The sequence below is a fragment of the Nipponia nippon genome, unplaced genomic scaffold (assembly GCF_047370975.1).
Source record: "Nipponia nippon isolate SJK-2023a ecotype South Korea unplaced genomic scaffold, ASM4737097v1 scaffold_11, whole genome shotgun sequence".
NCBI classification, from domain to species: domain Eukaryota; kingdom Metazoa; phylum Chordata; class Aves; order Pelecaniformes; family Threskiornithidae; genus Nipponia; species Nipponia nippon.
Window position 1 is genome coordinate 18,682,595 of NW_028262302.1, and position 20,574 is coordinate 18,703,168.

The window sequence follows — 20,574 nt, forward strand, 5'->3', positions numbered from 1 at the left end:
TTTTCAAGGGTGCTTAACTCATCAGTGCCCAATGAAGCTGATAAGAGGCTTCCTACTGACTAGGAAGACCCTTTGTTTTAACAGAAGTGGGATGGTCAGCCCCTCTGCTAAATATGATGCAGGATTCATGGCAGGCATGCCTGAAATCATGTTTCAGGAGAAAAGAGTACCAGCGTTCCCTGTCCTTAAAGCTGAAATATATCGGAACAAAACTATATCAAGAGCAAAGCTACTTTCAATAGCTCTGCTCTAAGTGAAGTGATAGGAAAAATATTGTTGGCAAGAAAACAATATGGAGAATCTTCAGACTGCTCCTGATAGATGTGTGTAGATTTCAAGATCATCATGACACCTGCTTATTTTGACCTTGTTTTAAGAAGTCTCCCCAGTTAGGGAAACGTTTAAGTTATAAGACCACACTAGGATGTTTCCTAATTTGAGGTCTTACAGCCTCTTTCTGCTTAAAATTTTCATAAAATGGTTCGGTTGACTCAGTTTGTTGGTGGTTTCTGGCTTTGCTTTGGTTTGGTTTTTGCCTTCTGCAAAGAATGAAAAATATTTCTTTGGGTATAGCCCTGGAATGATTCATTCTGAATTTCATTTTGACTCATCCAATGAACTAAATCAAACAGTTCAATTATCCACATCAGCTTAGGAAAGTCCTCACAAGAAATGCAAATACATTCTGGCATAAATGGATAATTGTAGGTTCAGAAGTTTTGCAAACAAATGAAAAAAAGGATATTAAGAATCACTGATAAATTTAAAGCTAGATTAGAGACCATCTTAATCAGTGCCAGGAATGTCAGTAGTGCATGCTTATTATAATTTGTCATTAACACTAACTGGGCCCCTGATTTGCAATAGCGTTGTACCACAGCTTCAACAACTTTAGATAATAGGTTTTCAGTATCATTCCAGTCTACTAGGGACTAAAAAGTGAATGATTTGCTATAGCATAATGTGAAATGTCATAATACTATTTGAATTGAACATAGTCTCAAATTTGAGTGATAGAGGGCCAGATTCTATTCTCTTGTATCAGTGCAATGGAGAGTAATGACAGAAAATATGCAGCCAAATGTATTAAAAAAACCTATCTGCCGACATACAGTATAAGTATATATGTAGTATGTTTACAACCTTTGTTCATGTAACACAACATGGCACTAACCCACATGTATGTTCACACATAGATGATGCCATATATGTACCTATGTACATATATTTCTATTTGCATGTTTGCTTTCAATACAGACACATCTTACATATCATATATAAATAACTTCATGTTGTATGTAATACATATTCAGATAAGTGAAATATATATTCAATGTGAAAACACAATGTATAATCAATAAATAATAAATTATGTGTGTTTGAGGCTATATGCTTACAGTTTTACTTACATATGTCTTTAACACGGCCACTTGTAAATTCCTAATAACTCTGTTTATTTCAAAAAGTTAGTTACTAACCTTCTCAGTTTTTCAGTTACTTTTTCAAGTTCCTCCTGAGCACGTCTCAATTCTATTTCAAGATACTGACGTGTAGAATCAAATTCCGTTTCAAGCATTTCCAGCTTATGGGTAGTGTACGATAGACGCTTTCGTAATTCCCCCTTCTGTTCTTGCAAAGTACTAGAAAAACAAAGACCACAGCTGTAGAATTTAGCTGCTCCCAAAAAGCTTTTCATGATCCACTCTTTGACCAATTCCCTACAGTATAGATTGGCATTAAGCCAGAGAAGTGTGTTTAATAACTTGTTTACTGCACTTTGAAAATCTTCTGATTTAGACAGTTGACTATCTTCCCATCTGTCCTTTCTAGCGCATTCGTTGCTAATATCTCATTAGCCATAATGGAATATTTTGTGAAAGAATCCTCATTAAAATACAAAATACAGTCTAGAGTTTGGTTTCTCACAGGACCTTTCATTTAGATTTATCTTAAAATACTATGACTGAAGTAGCACATATCAATAGAGCAGCAACTCTAAATAAACTGTGTAAAAATATTTCCTTGCCAATAACCCAAGTCATAATATATTTTATGGAGAAAGAAAATTTTGTTTTATTTGATTCAATTTCCACCCCAATTGCTGGCCATAGAGCTGCTAGAGATGTTATTGTTCAGCCTTTTGCCTGGAGAATGGTAATCAATTAATATTATAGTAATTTTGAAGTTATGGCTCTTTCCCCATTTTCCTACTTATTTGGGAGCAAAGACTTCCCAGGTTCAGGTGTGACCCCTAATTTTTCACAGTTCTTTCACCAATAAAGAACTTATGCAGTGTTTGTAAGCTAACTTCAGTTACACTCTTTGACAAAACAAAGCACTAGGCACAGAATTTGGAGAAAGGAGGTTTTTCGCTTTGTTGTTTTCTCTTTATTTTAGAGATGACATAAGATAGCATAAAGTCAGGAGATCCAAACAAAATTTTTATCACGAAGGTCAAGGTGCCATCTGCACCCAAATAGTCCCTCTGGATTTGCAGTGATGAACCTGGGGATCCTTCCCTTGCTTTACTGGAGCTCGACTGTGTGACTTCAGGTGAGCCAGTCTGCACATGCCTCATTTCTTATCTGCACAGTGGAGATCTTTTATCCTTGTCTGTTTAGTTTGTAAGCTCCTCAGTCTTCTAGCACATTTGACAGTTGCACAGCAGGATGGTGTTCCAGTCAGAGCTGGTATCTCTGAAGGTGACTGTAACTTGGTTCAGATACTGCAACCTCAGTATAGAGCTGATCTCTTGGCTTCAAGTGGGACCTGTGAGGCACTACAGAACTGGACTCTGCCTTCACCAAGAGACAAAAGTGCTACCATGTGATGCATTGTGAATTGCCTTGCTTGTTTTTAATCATATGATAAAAATAATTCATCATAAAAGAATGGCAAATCTTGATTCCCTTTGATGTCAAGTGAGTACTGCCATCAGCTTCAGTAGAATAATGTTTTGGGTCTTTAATTAGACAAGAGATTTGGGAATAACATGGCGTTCTTCAAGAAACACATATCTGAGCTGTCTTCAATGTGACTGCCTTCTCCTCTAAAAGCTGCAATAGGAGTTTCAGTAAGTTAATGCAAAAGCTTTACAATTGCTGCTTACTTGATCCGTGCAGCTTAGAGCTAGGAAACAGTCTAATGTTTTGCCAACACAGTGCTCTATTTCAATTACACATATTGCGTGGTTACAGTTATACTTAGATTACCACTTGTAGTTATATTCTCTTAAAATAATATATTCTAATTCAGACATTTAATGCAGCTCCAGTTAATGCAATCATTTCGTTTTTATATTTCACTTGGTGAATATAGCCCCCAAAATATCTAGGGAAATGAGAATCTGAACCTATGCTGCTCATTTCTGCATGTCTTCGTTCATGATGTTACCACATCATACTGCCTTTCACTTGCTCTGCTTCTGGCCTGTTGTTCTTGCTACTCATCTGCTTATTTTGGGAAAGAAGAGTGGTCAGTTTTCCTTCCTGTAGCCTGGCAACTTGAATTTTCTTCTGTGAGGTGGGAGTTACAGTGTCAAAACTGTTTAGAGTGAAAAGAGATTTGATCTCAAGTCTTCTGCTGCTCTAAAAATCTAACCACTAGGGTTTATACACAAAGTAGACAGTAGGTTGTCGAGCTATGGTTTTGAATAAAAATGCCCAGGCTACAGCTCTATGCTGGGCAAGTGCAGTTAATGCCAAGTTAAGCCAGATCAGCGGAGGTTACAACATCCTGCTGCACTGGGGAGTTTTGGCCAGAGGCAGAGTTTGACCTCTGGGAGGAAGAGGGACTGTAGGGGTACAGACATAATGGGAATGCCAGGGATGTCAGTAATAGCTGGAGACTGCTTAACAAAAGAGGAAAAAGAGGAAAGTTAATGGCCTCCAATAACTTTATCTTCTGCTTCCTCATGTAGGTAGGTACCTTCTTGCTTTGGGTCTCAGTTGTGTGAAGATTAGGTAGGAGCAAAGCACCTGACTCCTCAAATGAAGTTGCTTCTGCATATACCTGTGTGCCTAGACCTCTCTATGTGGGGAAATTTGGGGTTCAAAATGTGAGTTCTGGTCCATGATCCTCAGGTAGAAGGCAGTGCTGGTCTGAGATGTCAAAATGTGCTTTGGGATTCAGGTCTGGACAGTTTGGCAGGTTTTGGCAGCCTGAAGCTTGTGCTAGGGCCCCAGTTCAGCAAAATTTTGAAGGACAAACTTAACTTCAAGCTCAGCCTTGTTTTCCCTTGAAGTTGACTTTGAAATGTTTGTATTCGTGAATTCTTTGCTTTCAGAATGGGATTATTCATTTCATTAAAATCAAGCTTATTCTAATGAGCTTTACTGAAACAGTCTACATACATGCACTCTTCCACATAATGCTTTGGGTAGTAAAGCATAGATGTAACTTTGTAAAAAATAAGAAAAAAACCCCAGTGATTAAGGCATAAGTTAGGCAACTTCAAAGATCAAAGTTATTCAGCAAACCATAATTCAGAAAAAGCTCTACTCATTTCCACCCAAGCTGGAAAGATGAGGTGGCATCCTGAAACATTCCCAAACCTAGCAAAACTCCTGCTCAGTATGTACTTAGATTCATCTGATAAACACAAAAACAGCTGGCTGTTTTTAAGAGGATTTATTATTTTTAGACAGGAACAATAACACCTGGTTTACGGTGGGATTATTTAAGATGTAATAGTAGGTACCTAACAGTGAATCATTGTTAAAATACAAGTTATTAGAGAGAAAGGTAAAAATTTTAGAAATAAAGAAATCATGTTGGCAAGGATATGCTGAATGGCAGGAAACTTATAACAACTTTTATTAAAAAAAAAAAAAAAAAAAAAAGAAAGACCCCAGGTGGGAAAGCACCTAATCATTTGCTTTAATATTTTTCCTGAGCCAAGCAAGTTCTGAAAAGATAGCTAACTTTAAGCAATGACACAATGAAACTTGTGCTTATGACTGGCACAAATAGGGAAATTTTCCTGAATCTGGGACTGAAACCACTGAATGGGTACTAATAGCTGTAACACTGCGAGCAGATTTCCCAGGATTCCCAGGATGGTTTTAATTTCTGCGTGAATTGAGCCTTATCTAGATATAATACTGGTTTAAGGTAAAGCTTGTTGTTTTCTCTTGCTTTCAGTTATATATGAACAAACACCTAAGAAGCAAAGGCAAGGCAAGTGAGAGAAGTGGTAGAAAGAATAAGAACATGCAATATGTCAAATTTAGTGTCTCTAATAGCAGGATCAGAGGCTCGATTTTTGTTTTATACAAATCTGAGGTATTTTATGAGCTCTTTTTTTTCCTCATTTCTCATGAAACAGATGTTCTTTCTCTGAAAACCTTCCCCTTACTGTTAGCTTCCAGTGGTATCACATAATGCCATGCCTGAATTCTCTTTCCTTATGCTGTCTTATGTTTTTTGTTCTAGAAGTCTGGGCTTTTCATAAGGAATGCTTAATTTTCTTGTGTACCCCTGCAAATTTGGTAGTGGTATTTTAGACAGGGTTGAAAAGAGGGAAAAAAAAAAAGTCAAAAGTCATGAAGTCAGCCATTTAGCGTTTTCATTTTTCTCCAGAACAACGAACTCCACCAACTAGCTGCATTTTATTTCTGCTTGCCACATACCAGTGAATTAGAAAATTTCACTAAACAATTTTTTAATGCTGGTAAATCAATATATTTTAATTCATAATTTATCTTCTATGGCTAGTCATCCCTCATGGTTCTGTATTTTATATATATAATGAAGAAAATAATTCAATGGGAAAAGTACAGCCAGGAGAAAAGAGAGGACTTATTTGCAAATAAAAAATAGTCTTGGGAAATCTGGTAGTGCTATGTCTTAGAAAACACCAATCCTATATTCCATGGACTTCCTGAAACTCTGACAGCTGGGAGGAGTGAGGAACTACAGGACGGGGTTAAAAATCCTGTGGAGTAGGACCTTTTGCATGAGTGGTTCTCTGTTTCTTATAATGATCTCCAAAGTCCTGCTCCTGTGACAACCAGTGGTTTGCAAGTCATTACCCATTTTGCCTCATTAAAGTATTTCTCTAAAAACAAGGACAGTAAGTACAATATTAAATATTTAGACTGGTGAAAGAAAACCTCTCAAGGGAAGCTGCTTTAAAGGTTATTAAAAACAGGTCTTCAGACTTTCTAAAGTATTATATTCACCAATTAGCTCTGTTTATACTCGTTGAAAATATAAAATAGATATGAAAACATATATTGCCACAGAAATTTGTGCCCACAAACATTGTAACGCTGCCAGTAATTGCCAGATTTGAATTCTGGAGTTGCTCCTTGCTGGGGAATTTAAAGCCCTCTTCCCTCGGGCAGTGCTCCTACAGAGAGACGCCAAACCTCACTGTTGAATCCCGTTGCTGGAGTTGATCCTCAGCAACAATTCAGGGGCTGTTCAGGGGAGATATTACCAGGTGGGAGTTAGCACTACTCAGGCTCTACATTTAGTGAAAAGAGGTCTATTTCACAGGAGAAAGATGAGAAGGCTGTGCAGGCAAGGTCAAGTACCACCAAATACTCCTAGTACTTTCCTGGCATTAAAATTTTGCCATCTCAGCTCACACAAGAGTTGAAATAAGGAGATTTTTGCATTCCTGGTGTCACCTCTCCCTCTCCAATAGACCTCTGTCCACAAAGGGTGGTGAAAATGGATATTTGTTATTTCTAGATATTCTCGCAAGCCCGTATGTTAAGCTGAGCATTGGTGTCACTCTGCACAGCTTCAGCCCCAGAGAAGGGTGCACAGGTCAATGAGCAGAATGGAGGCAGAGAACATGTGCCTATCTCAGCCTGCAGCCGTTGGTTGGGATTCCTCTGTAGCGCTGGCTGGAGAAACTCCAGGTGACTTTATTTCCACAAGAACATTTCAGGCAAATATAAGATGCCATGTGGCAGCGGCTCTATTCTGAGGAAGGTGTGCTTGAAAACAGGCAGGTTTTCATTGTACCTGTCTGATCTTCTGCCAGCTCATCTGCCTGGCAGATGGCCTGAAGACAGAGGAGTGCTGGCATGCAAAGTTGGGGCTGTTCAGCTGCCTGGAGGCTGGAGGATTTCTGGAGCTTGTTACCCTCGGACAGCCCACAAAGAGGGTGCTCCCTGAGCTGTTACTTCTTGAGAGTCAATGTCTATAGGGCTGCCCCATCAATGGCGTATCCTGGAAACCCCATGTGTCCACCTGGTTGGTCAAACTGCTTCAGCAGCACTTTCACATCTGCCTGCTACCCCAGGGCTTTGCTTTGTAGATGGTTCTGCAATGTCATTTAAAATCAGAGCAAACCCATTTTTTTTTAACTATAGAAATTCCCCTTGAACGGACTGATTACATTTCTTCACACAGCTCTAGGAGTGAGTAAAACAAAATATGATTAATGGTGTTAGGAGAGAAATTAGCAGTGAAAGGTATGCAAAATGAGGGCAAGATAGACGCCCATGTCAAATATACTGAAAAAGCATATCGAAGGTTCTTATTCCTGGGTAGTGAAACAGAAGTTTTAATGCAGCTGTGAAATCCTAAGTCAAACTAATTGTATTCTGTGGGAAAACATCCTGCCTTGGGAGAAGGAATGTGTAAGTAGGAACTAACGTGGTCTGGGGTTTGGGGCTCTGAGTCCTGTACCTGGCTTTGCTAAATGTTCCTGGGGTTATATGGGTCGAGTGGGTTAAGGCAAGACTGACCTGACCAGAAGGAAATGTCAATACTGCTGGTCAGCTGTGGCTCCCATTCTTAGTTGGTCATGACAGCAGGCACTATCAGGATGAGACTAATCTGACCTGTTTTAGAAGCCTACTTTTAGACGAGGTGACACAAATCTGGAAGTACCCATTTCCCTTAATTACAAAGGGAATCTAGTCAAGTAGCTCAGACGTAGACACCCGCATCTCATCAGATAACTCCCCCTCTTCCTGACTCAGTACTGTGTGCATGAGATGAGGTAATAGTATTCCCTTTCTTGTTTGCTTAGATTGCGTGGAGGCCCACAAAAAAGAACTACAAGATGCTTTTAAAGTGTTTATCAGATCTGTTTCATGTCTGTGATGTGTCACATTCTAAAAAAGGGCCTCATAGGATCAGGAATTTGGGAGCAGTGATGGAAATTTTAAAAATATATTCTGGAACAGGATTTCAAAAAGCATCTTTTCTTCTTCCACCCTGTGGTTTTTTACTTAGGAAAAAGTCAAAAACAGTCAGCCCTGCACAGGTGCTTGCTGTGAAGGAGTCTGAAGAGCAGGAGAGGGTCTCTGTAAAGGGCCAAGGGACTGCCTGTGAGCCCAGCCATGTCAGGCCGACTTAGACCACTGATGACAGACAGCCAGGAAGAGTGACATGGTGGGCAGCCAGAGAGCCCGGGACCAGGTTTGTGCACTTGCTTTTCTGGAATTGCTTTCCCAACAGTGTGAGGCTGCTGTGGACCTCTGCAAAGAGATAGCCTCTTTGGCTCAAGGTAAGAAAACAGCCACATCCCTGGTTTTGTTTCCGATCTTGGAATGGCGTCTAACATCACAGAGATGAGGGCAGTCAGCCAGGCAGGAGGCAAGGCCCTGGGAGACTTCTTCCTGACATGTAGCTCCCACCCCAGGGAGCAGCAAGCTGGGGACAAAGCGCTCTGGGGATGTTTGCAGCTGGCAGAGATGCCAACAGGTCCTCAGTGCCACTGCGTTGTTACTCAATGGAGCTGGATTGCATTGCCAAGTTAATCTTGGGGCTACCAGGGAATTTTGGCTTCAGCAGATCCTGCTGATCCATGGCTGGTGGTTTGGATTACCCAGGACCTTTTATTCCAGCACAGCTCTGCTGCTGGTCATGAGGCATGCTCTGGCACGGGTCACACTAGATCTGCATGCTGCCCAGGGTGGACATGCTCCAAGAGAGGCACCCAAACCTTGGCCTAGGAGGAATAGCTTTGAGATGATAGCTGTGTCATTGAATCTGACCCCACAACAATGTTTTTTAGATTTGTAATTGTTGGGAAATGAAGTCAAAGCATTTTACAAGTGTTTTCTAGATTAATGAAAGATCTTTAATGAAGCAGTAATTGGATTTCTATGTTAATCAAGTTTTGATTATGTGTTACATGCTCAGGGTCACCATTTCAAAAGGGTAATGCCAAAACTATCTTCCTTGTCTGCAGTTTTTGTGGCTAACCTTGTGCTTGTTTCATCTGAACAGGAGGGGGATGGGATCAAATTACAAAGTCTAGATTCAGATTCTCAGAACCCAGCTACAGACTTGAAATTAGTTTTATTAGGGAAATAAATTATGTTGCTGCAACTCAGACCCAGAACCCAGTCCACGAATCCCAATGCTCTAGTGCTCTTTATTCAGCAACTTCAGTTGTACCCAAACAAATGCCTCCACAAACCTGTATCCAAGTTTAGAATAAGCATTTTCTTATAAATTCAGGCTCACACACACTTTGTTCAGCTCACCTATTTTTTTGCAAATTTTCACCAAGGTCTGTCAGGTTTTTTCACTACAGCACATCCACCAAATTTCTCCATTACTTTCAAAGAAGTTTATTCAATATTTGAAACTTCAGAGTATGAACAGTTTGCCTGTCAAATTTCATGCAGATCTTTCCTTCCTGTAGATATATATACACACACGTACGTACACGCATATATGGATAGATAGGCTTTGGAGTTTTTTTTTTTTTTTTTTGCAAGTGTTAAACCATTTTAATTTTCTTTCCAGTACTCATTTTCAAAATAAACAACCTGAAGCTGGGTTTGGATTGTGAGAGGGAAGGCCTGTACATATGTTTCGGAACAAATGTGTGGGTGATCCAAATCTGGAGCTCAGATAGTTTCCAGATGACTGATGGACACATAAAACAAGTAACAGAGTCCTTTTCTTATGTTCCAGGCATTCTGGCAGAATTTAAACCAGAGAAGAGGGATGCTTTACCAGAAACATTAAAGGGAATCATTTGGAAGGGCGGTGGGGAAAAAAAGAGATGTTTAGCAGTTGAAGTCCTAAGTGCTGTGGGACAGATCCTTAGCATTAGAGCCTATTTACAGCACCTGGAGAGCTGATACAGCTACCTTAAAACAGAAGAATCACTGGATTTTGGAAGGTAGCTTTTCTTCACCTAGGATGTGAGTATCTGACTGTTCCATAATTTGCACAACTAAAAATTCAGACCGGGCAAGAGATATTATCTATTAAATGTGTCTAAACTGTGCTGGGCTTATTTGTAAGAAGTAGAAAAGCGAGATCTCTCTTAAAAATAAAACTGAATTATGTTTTCGTTATATTGACCTGACAGTCTTTCATTGCAGAAGGGGTGACTTCTGTAACAAGTATCTGAAGCCCGCAGACACATCTATCCAACAACAGCATCCATATTAACCATAATATGAGACGATTAAGATACGAAAGTTCAGTTACATGTTGACATGCAAAAAACCCTCAGAGGATCAGCTGTCAGCACTGAGTTGTCTTAAGTGAATGCCATTTTTGCTGGTGGAACATGGTAAGATTTTTGAAATATGCTCATAATAAAGACATACAAATTGTCCTTTATTTAAAGGTACTATCCACAATCTAAGGTTCTGAACGGATTGAAAAGAAATACCATTAATAAAATCACAGCTTTCAGAAATAGACACTAAAGGTGTTTTGATTAGTTTAAATGAAGTTTCTTCAGCAGGCAATTGTGATTCCCCCAGTATGCTGAAAACTGCAAAGGGCAAATGAAAATGAATAGTGAGAATCCAGACCTGCATCTAGGGAGCACGTTATTGTGCAGAGCACTAAGAAATCAAGGGTGCAGAGCAGCTCATGGAGAAGGAAGAACTTACAAACCAGGACGTGCACCGTCCACCACGAGCAGCTGCTCTGGCTAGCCCAGCGCTGTGTTTGGTACAGGGCTGCACAGAGACTGAAGAGCTGAGCCAGCTCTCTGAGGACTGATTTAATACTTCTGCTAACTTGATTTGGATCTGGAGTCTTCAAAATACGTTTCTGTTTCCTATTAACGAGATGACCACTTTTGCTTACGAGACATTTTTGAGGTTAAATACCTGAGTGTAGTCAGGCTGGCTGTTTGTGAGAAATAAATGCAGTGCACAGTGAAAAAGCAGGAGCCTTGTGCCCAAATTCAAAGATGACTAAAGCAGGGTGAAACAGTGGAAGCAGCAGAAGCTGTTACTATCTCTGCCTTCTTCCAAGCTGCCTCCTAGTGCCTCTGTTAGGCTCTCCCTAATGTCTGTGGGAACCGACTGATTTCAGCTCCGGCAGGTAGACTCTTAGAGTCAGTGGCTTAAATGCAAACCATTGTGTTCAGTTAAGTGATCCTACAGAAGTTTGAATAAAGACTGTCCTTGTTCAATTTGTTTCTCTGTGTTGCTAGAAAATGAAGGGATGAACAGGTGGAAAATAAGGTTGCAAGAGAAGAAAAAAAGCATGTAATTCAATGACTCATTCTCTAGAGGTAGGAAGGGTATGTTTATTTTCTCTTGATAATGGAGGACTCTGCTCATGTTCAAGCTGTACTCCAAATTGTCTGCATTGTCCAAATGTCACGTGGTGCTCTGGACCACATCTGAAATGAGTCAGCTGGTGAAGCTGGGAGAGAAGGGAGTTAATTTCTGGCATGGCAAACTTCAGCCAGCATTTGTCCAGGAGAGTGGAGACATAACAACCCTGACCATTCCTGGGAATGAAGGGATCTTCACACTGCTTGCTGCTCAGACTCTGGTCTTAACATGACTCTGGAAGAAGGTTCTCTGTAAGAGCCACTATTTTCTGGCTTTCCAGAGGCTGGTATGTTTGCATAAAACATTTGGCTAGAAGAAATGGTGAGTTACAATGTGAAGTTGCAGAGTATGAAAGGATAAGAAAAGCAGCAGAAAAGGCTGACTGCAACAAATACTTCTTGCTGTAACAAAGGCTATTGGGGGGGCTGCCTCCCACAGAAAGTGATTTGAAGTTGTTGAACAGACGTTGCCTGCTTTTTAATGTCTGGCAGAGTCCTAGCAGTCTGCACTGCATCTCACTAGGGAATCCAGACTACTAAGCAGTGATGAGAAAGCAGAGAAAAAAAAAAAGAGTGAGGTATTGAGAAATGGAGGTAGCAAAATTAGAGGCAGACTTCAATTTATGATTTGGAAGCCAAAGAGAGCTCTCCAGGCGATTGAGCAAGCTGCCATCGGTTGCAGCAGCTCTCCTTACAGCTTCGAGTGGCGAGTTTCTAGATTGCTTTGGTTTGTAGTCGCGGATAAGCACTCCCTCTGGAAATTACTGAAAGCAGCCTGCCACATCAGCTCACAAGCTTATAAAGTTATATTTTAATTGTGTTATTAAACCTTTCTAGCTTTTGCTTTTGTCTGTTTACCTTCCTGATTCATCTGGGTCAAGCTGTGCTGGAACAGGAATGTGGTTCCTCCTGAATTGTGCTGTTTATTTGTAATAGGACATGTAATGAGAATGGCTGAAACCCACTGCCCAGAAGCAAGCTGAAATTTACCTTACTCTTTCTATTGAAAGGACTGAGGTTGGAGGTGAGGTAGGGGAGTAGTATAGAAATATGCTTTAGTAGTAGGGAAAGAATTTTGTTCCTGCTTCATTGTGTATAAAGCATCCAGATGTGGTTGATGGACAGAAGTTATCATCTCTGTTCTCACCTTAGCTATTTCCTTCCTTTCTCAATCCTTTTCTCTTTCCTCTGATGCCTGGCTCAAGGGACTCATTTTGGTGGGCTGGCTTAGCAGTTCCCATCAGAAAGGTTATGCTAAGTAGTTGAAAAAATTAAATACACTCTTTTGGCCCCAGGACCAGTTAGACAGAATTACTATTGGGACTGGGGGGAGGAGGAGCTGCAGATGCCACTGCTTTTTTCCTTTATAAGCAGTGTATATTACCAGCTTTGAGTAAATCACTGAATTTTCTTTTTAATTATATGTGGTCACAGTTGCATTCTGATCCTCTTTTGTGACAGAAGTCATAGAAGACTCGTGTTGTATCTCTAACTGGAATCCACAGGTGCTTGCCTTTAAAAAAATGCTGATGTTTGCCAGATATTATTACTAAAGACTGTAGGACAGAACGCTGCTATTGCATAGAGGGAGACACACCATTAACCTCTCAGACACTTTCAGTAACCATCGGTGCAGTTCTACTGCAGTCTCTGTTCTTTACCATTTAGTTCCCCAATCACACACAACTGTATGACACTACTAAAGCAACATGCCACAGAGGTGAGCTCTAGGGACTTTTTGGGAGGTTTTCTGGCAGTAGAATAGATCATTGGTTTGTTAACACAAGCAAAAAAATATATGAAATAAATTAATAAATCGATTTAATACATTGATTAAATAATACACCTTAGCCTGGAGACATCCAAATGCTCAGCTGTGCACATGTAATTCAGATTCTGAAGGAAACTATTACTACACACAGACTCATGTATAAGGTGTTGAACAGGAACAATGGGAGCTACCGACTGTTATCTGAATGAAGTTATTTTGCCTGAATATTTCAAGATATTTTTAGTTTTCTTACAATAACAAATGATCCTCAGCTCTTTGATCAACTTGATATTACAGCAAAAGAAGAGAAGGAAAAAAAGAGAAAGGAATTGCCATCTGTCATCTTTGGCTAATTATTTCAAGCCCTACCTTGTTTTATACACTGCAGCACACTATTTTAGGAATTGTTAACTGAGAAGTCTTCTACTCTGCAAGAGTATAAATGAGTTCACCTCTAGCAACTTCCCCACTGCTCAGCATGTTGTGCCGTCATTTCATACAACCTTCCTCCCAACCTAATGTCATGATTTATTAGTTCAGTCAAGTCTGTTTTATCCTGCTCCCTCGGCTGAACTGGCTTTTCAGTGTAAGACTCTGTTTTGTCACCTTTTTTGTGGGTGTACTGGGGAGAAGAGGGAACAGGACTGCATTCCTCCAGACTCCTGTTAGCAGTCCAGCACCTTGGCATTAGCTCTTCTGTGGTTTTTGGAGTGAGCCAGTAAATGAAGGAGCTCTCTGCAAATGTGGAGGGACCAAATCAGGCAGCAGGTATTAATCTGAAAAGATGCTTGCACTAGTCATGTGAAAAGCAATACACAACGTGCTTCTTCAGAGGGGACCCAGGTGCCCTCTGCTTCCACCTGCCCTGCGGACGTAGCACCCCAAAGAGCCATGCAGAGTGAGGAAGCAGCTTCATTACTACAGACTTTCCCCAAAATTCCTCTTGTGCTCTGAGATGTGGATTACCCAAACACAGGCCACATTTTTTTTTTTTGCCTTATAACTGACCTACTTTAGCATTCTGGGTGAATTGAGACTTGTTTCTTTTTAACTCTCTTGCTGAAATTTTTGTTGCTTTCTCATTAGTTTTTTAAAGGTTATGGTGCATCAGGCTGGATAAAGTAGAATCTACCCTCATTTTGTAAGTGCTGACAGTTGTCATACTCACTATCTTTCATTTTCACAAAGAAATGGTTTTGGATTTGGTTTTTTTTGTTCCTTCAGCAATGCGATGTTTCTCAATATAATTGGAAAGCAAGTTTCCAGATAATTTTTTAAAGTCTAGATATGTTGAAACAGTGTGATTAAGATTTGAGTTAATCAACAGGAAAGAAACAAGCAAGCTTTCAGGAAATACTAAAATCTCTCTAAAAAATTAAATCTTTGTGAGCTTTTTAAAAAGCAGGGAGGGAAATGAAAATTATCTTTCAATGGCTGCTTATTTTTTTTATGAAATGGCTAAATAGCCAGAGCTAAAATCCTGGATTTGTGCATTTTAAGCTTTGGTATACTTGGAGATGAACTGTGGTATTGTCCTCCGTAAGAGTAAGCTTATTTTCTTTTGAAAGTAAGAAGTACAAGTGGACAGTGGTAGTAGGAAAAGAGATTTTTTTTTTTTTTTAGACAGCCCTACAGAAAGGCTACTAAATGTCATCCCAAGACTCTGAACTTCCCCATGGGCATCCATTTAAAAACACCACATAACATCAAACTCAATGATTACACCATGGCTGTGTGAATTTGTTCCAATTTTAAAAGACTTCCAAATATTCAATCAAATTGGAATCAGGGTCAAACATTTTGAAAAACAGTTTTGTATGCCCTGATTATATTTTGCTTCACTGGTCATCTCCCTTTTTTAACAAGGAAAAGCAGCAAAGCAAAGCTATTTTTGCATCAAGCTCATCTAAACCCAAGTAAGAGTAGAGTGGATGTGCAAAGCCCCAGGGGACTGAAAAACAGGAATTCAAATCACTTTTCCAAGATTGTTGTTTTTTTCACTCCACAGAGTGTAGACCATGCCAAAAAACAGCAAAAGAATCTCACTTATGTCTTTCCTACACTAACAGCACTCTTAAGATGAAATTCACACACATTATTCAAAGAAAATCAATAGACTGCAAGAAGGCAATCTAAAGCTTAGCCTGTCTTTATTTTTCTATCTATCTAATTAATTTCTTACTTTGACATATATTTCAATATTTCATATGTCATTGAAAACTCTAGGATCAGTGAATGACATTTCTTCCACATACCTGCCACTTGAAATAAAGTCAAGCAACAAAGAACAAAGAGTATATTCATGAGAAAAGTAGAAGAGAATCTAAGCAAAATATGGAAAAATGAGTCATTACTTATACTATATGCTGCATAGGAATGTAAACTAGAATCAGTCATAACTGCTCCATCCTTTCAACATCTCTGTACCTATAAGCATTGAAAAAATTCTTATTTTGGGAGACCAAAGGTTAATGTAAACCTGATGAAGGAGAAAGAATACATACATACCAGTAATTAAGAAAGGTGGGTGAACTGCCTGGATAACTGTGGCATCAACAATGAAATGCAATGCATCTGTATAATAAGAACTACTCCATCAGAAAAAAATATTAACTGGTAGTAGGCAGCTGTGGATTTTGCAGCTTCTTAAACAACTTTCAGTTTTTATACACATTAATAACGATTATTACAGGCTTGGTGAGGCAAGCATCTAGAGTACTATAATAAACAGATCTGCTGTTATTCCCCTAGTTCAGAAAACGTAGTGCAACTGAACAATGAGAGACTACAGACTGACATGAAGAAATGAAACATTTTTACGGACATCAGAAAGTTAGAAAGAAAGCATAACTTCACAAAACATCACTTATTAGTTACCTGTCCCAGAGAGTAGGTGAAGATTTTGCGAGCCTGCCCTGGAGAATTCTAGGTTGCCATAGGCAGGTTGGCACCCAGGAATTTCGTACCCTGCAGCATGAATAGAGGATAAACCGTGGCTAGGTATGGCTCATAAGACATACGAGTGATAACCTAGCTAGATTTGCTGCATAGTAGTAGGCTATGGCATAATTTGGTACTAGTTATTATTCAGGATATCTTACTTTAAAGCAGTATTAAACTTACAAAACAAGGTGATGTTACAGCACACACATTTTGTGATTTTCTTGTATGACTATTGTAGGTCAGAATAAGTATTTATAATTGACCTTATGATGGCTGTAAATGGGTGCTACTCCATCTATTTTACTGGAGAAGCATTGGTCTTAAGATTTGTGAATCAAGCCCTTATATTTTTGCACTGTAAAAACATAACATTAAACAAATTTATGCTTCAAAATTCCTTCTGAGCACCGTAGTGAGAACATGTTTAACAGTGTTAATTAAATCTGGGCTGAGGTTCAAGTTCCACATACCAGGTTCCATGCACATCTACCAGCAGCAGAACAATAGCTGCAAAATATTTGCTGGAAATGAAAAGCACAAAGAGAAGCAATCTGAACTAGCAATATAAGCTATGAATAACACACAGCAAATGCAGATCCGGCACCCAGGAGAAGGCCAACGAGGCAGGCAAATTAGCAATGAGAACTGTTGCCCAACATTAGCATCAAGCAATGCTGATAAGATTCAAAACACTGTTCAGTCCTTAGTCAAGCAAATTCTCACTCAAGTCAAAGGTGGTTTTTCCTGAGTAAAATCTGAGAAAGGACTACAGCATTTGGCCACGCAGAATACTTCATACAGTGTTGCTGTGTTCCTTTGCAATATCAGAAATGCAACATAACATGCCTTGAGGGATAAACTCAATAAAAGATCAGCTTTTCCTCACTCACGCACAGTCATATTTATGAACCAGAATTTTTGCATAAGCTTTCCCTGTGGTCACTGATCACTGCACATGCAGAAAATCCTACCTTCCAGTATTCACCATCAATTACCAGTGGGTACTGCAAAGTAGGCACCTTCTGGACCGTGAACACATCTTTACAGATAGGACACATTTCAGGAGCAATAACTGTGCTACAGAGAGCAGCAGAGAATCTCAGTGTTTATGGGAAAGGACAACTCTGCTGAGTCTCTTGCCACTGCTGTAAGTCCACCCTGGGATTGGCTTCATGTCAAGAACTACCAGCAGCAAGATGATGCTCTTTAAGGCACTCTGAGGAAAAGCACTAAGTGAATTCCAGCACGTTACTCTAGTTGTACCCCTGAGTTGTTCACTGAATAAAGAAGGAACATTTAAGTATCTTTTAACGTCTTCCGTACTGGACTTAGATTAAGTATGTGAAGACACTCAGGGATGACAGAAAAAATGAGATGGACGGAGCTTTAGGCGTTGTCACCACGAGTTTACAGCAATATTAGCTTTAAAATCAAGGTGGAGGTGAGAATAAATCTCTGCAATCTGTAATACCTCAGTATTGTCCGTTCTTCAGTGAACTTTCAGTATTACTTTGGATTATGTACCTCTCACAGCTTTTCTGATGTTCTCAAACTGCAAATCTCATAATCAATAGGTGTGTACTTATTTAACACATACCAGTTCTGTGGTACTTCACTACGTATTTTCATTCTCAACTATGGGTGTCAGGAAAACGGTCCCTTGCAGGAATACAGATTTGAAAATGGTCACTACCTGGCTCTCCATTTTGTATCTGCATATTTTTAGGTACAAAATTGTAAACTGTTCCTAAAAATCATGTCTTTGAAATCTTAATTTTGAAAAAAAATCAGTGAATTCAGCCACAGGTTTTTCCAGAACCAGTGGAGATTTTTCAAACCAGTGAATTTTGCATATTTCTCCCCACTTCACTGAGAAACCCTCCATAGTAGTTTTCTAATGAAATAACAAAACTTGCAAATTCTGAGATGGATGAAATGGACACATTGGGATTTTCAAGCCCACAAAGTTAATTAAGTTGGTGGTCTTGGAGCAAAGAAGCCATTTGAGCAAGGAGAAATCTCTGCTGTCTTCAGATCCATTACCAGGTCTCTTCCATGTACTCGTAATCTAACCTATCTCATACACCTTTTACTGATATATAGCAAACAGCTTTGCTATAGATAATCTTGACAAAATATTTTAAGGCTATGAGGTTGTGAGATGTTTTGACAGAGAGGGGAGGGGTGTGAATTCCACTTCAGCTGTTTGCTCAGTGTTTTTCCTGACATCTTTTCGGTAGTAAGTCCTGTGTAATTGCTCCATAAATGAACTAATGCAGAGAAAAGCTCTCTGCTCTAAATGTGGTGGGTCTTTCAAAAGCTCCCCAAAGGGATTTAATAACATCTTGTCTTAGATACAGTGTCAGTTGTAGTCAGTCTAATCACATTCTCATGTGCAAGGTTGAAAAATAATTAGTAACTGTAAGATTTATTTATTTGCCTGATATACAAACACAAAAATTAATTTGTCAGCTTCTGCAGTTTACATGGGATATTGTTTTATCATTGGCAAATCAGAAATCAGCAAAATGTACATACATTTTTGTCTAAAGCAGGCGTATATTTTAAAGGAAACAAAATGGAAAAAGCTCCCAGTTCTGTTACTGTGTTGTTTCCTTTCTGAAATAACATTGTAAGAAACTTGTAAGTATTTAAAATAATAAACAAGCCTATTTAAAAAAGAATATTGTATAGTCACAACATACAAATAATAATTTACTACAGGAAAACTATCAGTCCCAAAAACCTGATGATAAAATATTTCATTTTATAAAATTTTAAAATGACTTTTTATTATGCCATAGCATGGTAAAGTAACTCATTTTCCTCTTCTTTCTACAGAGCTTCCCTTATCCCTCACTGATGTGATTGAGACTGACTCCAGTGTCAAGTGAGGTTCGAATTCGGGCATATTGTTGTAATAGTCTGTGTTTCCTTGTCTTGTCTTAGAACATGCAGTATGTTACTTCAAATATTGTCTGTGGCTCATCTGATAATAATCACGGAGGATACTTACAGACCTATAGCCAATTAGGAAAAAAAAAAGGTGGATTTCTCAGTGAAACACGATCGACACTTTATTTCACTGTCTAGAGAAAAGCAACTAACATTTCATCAATTTTTGTGGCAGATGGTGATTGATCCACTGTGCCTGGAGTAGCGTCATACAGACTGCTTTGTCTATTTAAGAAATACTGTTATGAGAAAAGTAAACACAATGCTCCTTATGCTCCCTGCTCCATATTTCATAGGTGAGTAAAATTTATAGCATCTGATATGTATAAAGATCCCTAGTTCTCAAACTACTCCTCAAAAACACTGTTCTTTTTATGGTAGGTATATTGGGTTTGCATGGCAAGGTTTTGGTAGCAGGGGGGCTGCAGGGGGGCTACAGGGGTGGCTTCTGTGAGAAGCTGCTGGAAGCTTCCCCCATGTCTGACAGAGCTCAATGCCAGCCGGCTCCAAGACAGACCTGACACTGGCCAAGGCTGAGCCTGTCAGCAATGGTAGTGCCTCTGTGATAACATATTTAAGAAGGGGGGAAAAAAACAACTGTGGAACTGCAGCTGGAGAGAGGAGTGAGAATATATGAGAGGACCAACGCTGCAGACACCAAGGTCAGGAAGAAGGAGGGGAGGAGGTGCTCCAGGCACCGGAGCAGAGATTCCCCTGCAGCCCATGGTGAAGACCATGGTGAGGCAGGCTGTCACCCTGCAGCCCATGGAGGTCCACGGTGGACAACCTGCAGCCCCCCGTGTGACCCCATGGAAGGGACCCATGATGGAGCAGTTGGTGAAGAACTGCAGCCCGTGGGAAGGACTCACATTGGAGAAGTTTGTGGAGGACTGTCTCCCGTGAGAGGACTGTCTCCCATGCTGGAGCAGGGGAAGAGTGTGAGGAGCCCTCCCCTGAGGATGAAGGAGCAGCAGAGACAATGTGTGATGAACTGACCGCAACCCCCACTCCCCATCCCCCTGTGCTGCTGGAGGGGAGGAGGTAGAGAATTTGGGAGTAAGGTTAAGACCGGGAAGAAGGGAGGGGTGGGGGAAGGTGTTTTAAGATTTGGTTTTATTTCTCAGTACCCTACTCTGATTTGATTGGTAATAAATTAAAGTAATTTCCCCAAGTTGAGCCTGCTTTGCCCCTGGCGGTAATTGGTGAGTGACCTCTCCCTGTCCTTATCTTGACCCACGAGCTTTTCGTTATATTTTCTCTCCCCTGTCCAGATGAGGAGGGGAGTGATAGAGTGGCTTTGGTGGGCACCTACCCACCACAGTAGGATACACATGGTTATTTTACAAATGCCAATGCAAATCAAACAATGCCATACAAATGAAATAATGTGTTTTTC

General features: G+C 39.9%; 1 protein-coding gene across 2 annotated transcripts in view; it reads right to left on the reverse strand.

Annotated features, from left to right (window-relative positions):
• The window catches only part of BEGAIN (brain enriched guanylate kinase associated), a 156,483-nt gene that overhangs the window by 58,593 nt on the left and 77,316 nt on the right, over nucleotides 1–20,574 (reverse strand). For both annotated transcript variants that reach the window (XM_087747692.1, XM_087747693.1), the window contains 2 exons: nucleotides 16,158–16,247; nucleotides 1,479–1,640 (listed from right to left, as the gene is read on the reverse strand). In XM_087747692.1, the coding sequence (XP_087603818.1) occupies nucleotides 1,479–1,640; nucleotides 16,158–16,247 (252 nt within the window). The remainder of the gene's footprint in view (nucleotides 1–1,478; nucleotides 1,641–16,157; nucleotides 16,248–20,574) is intronic.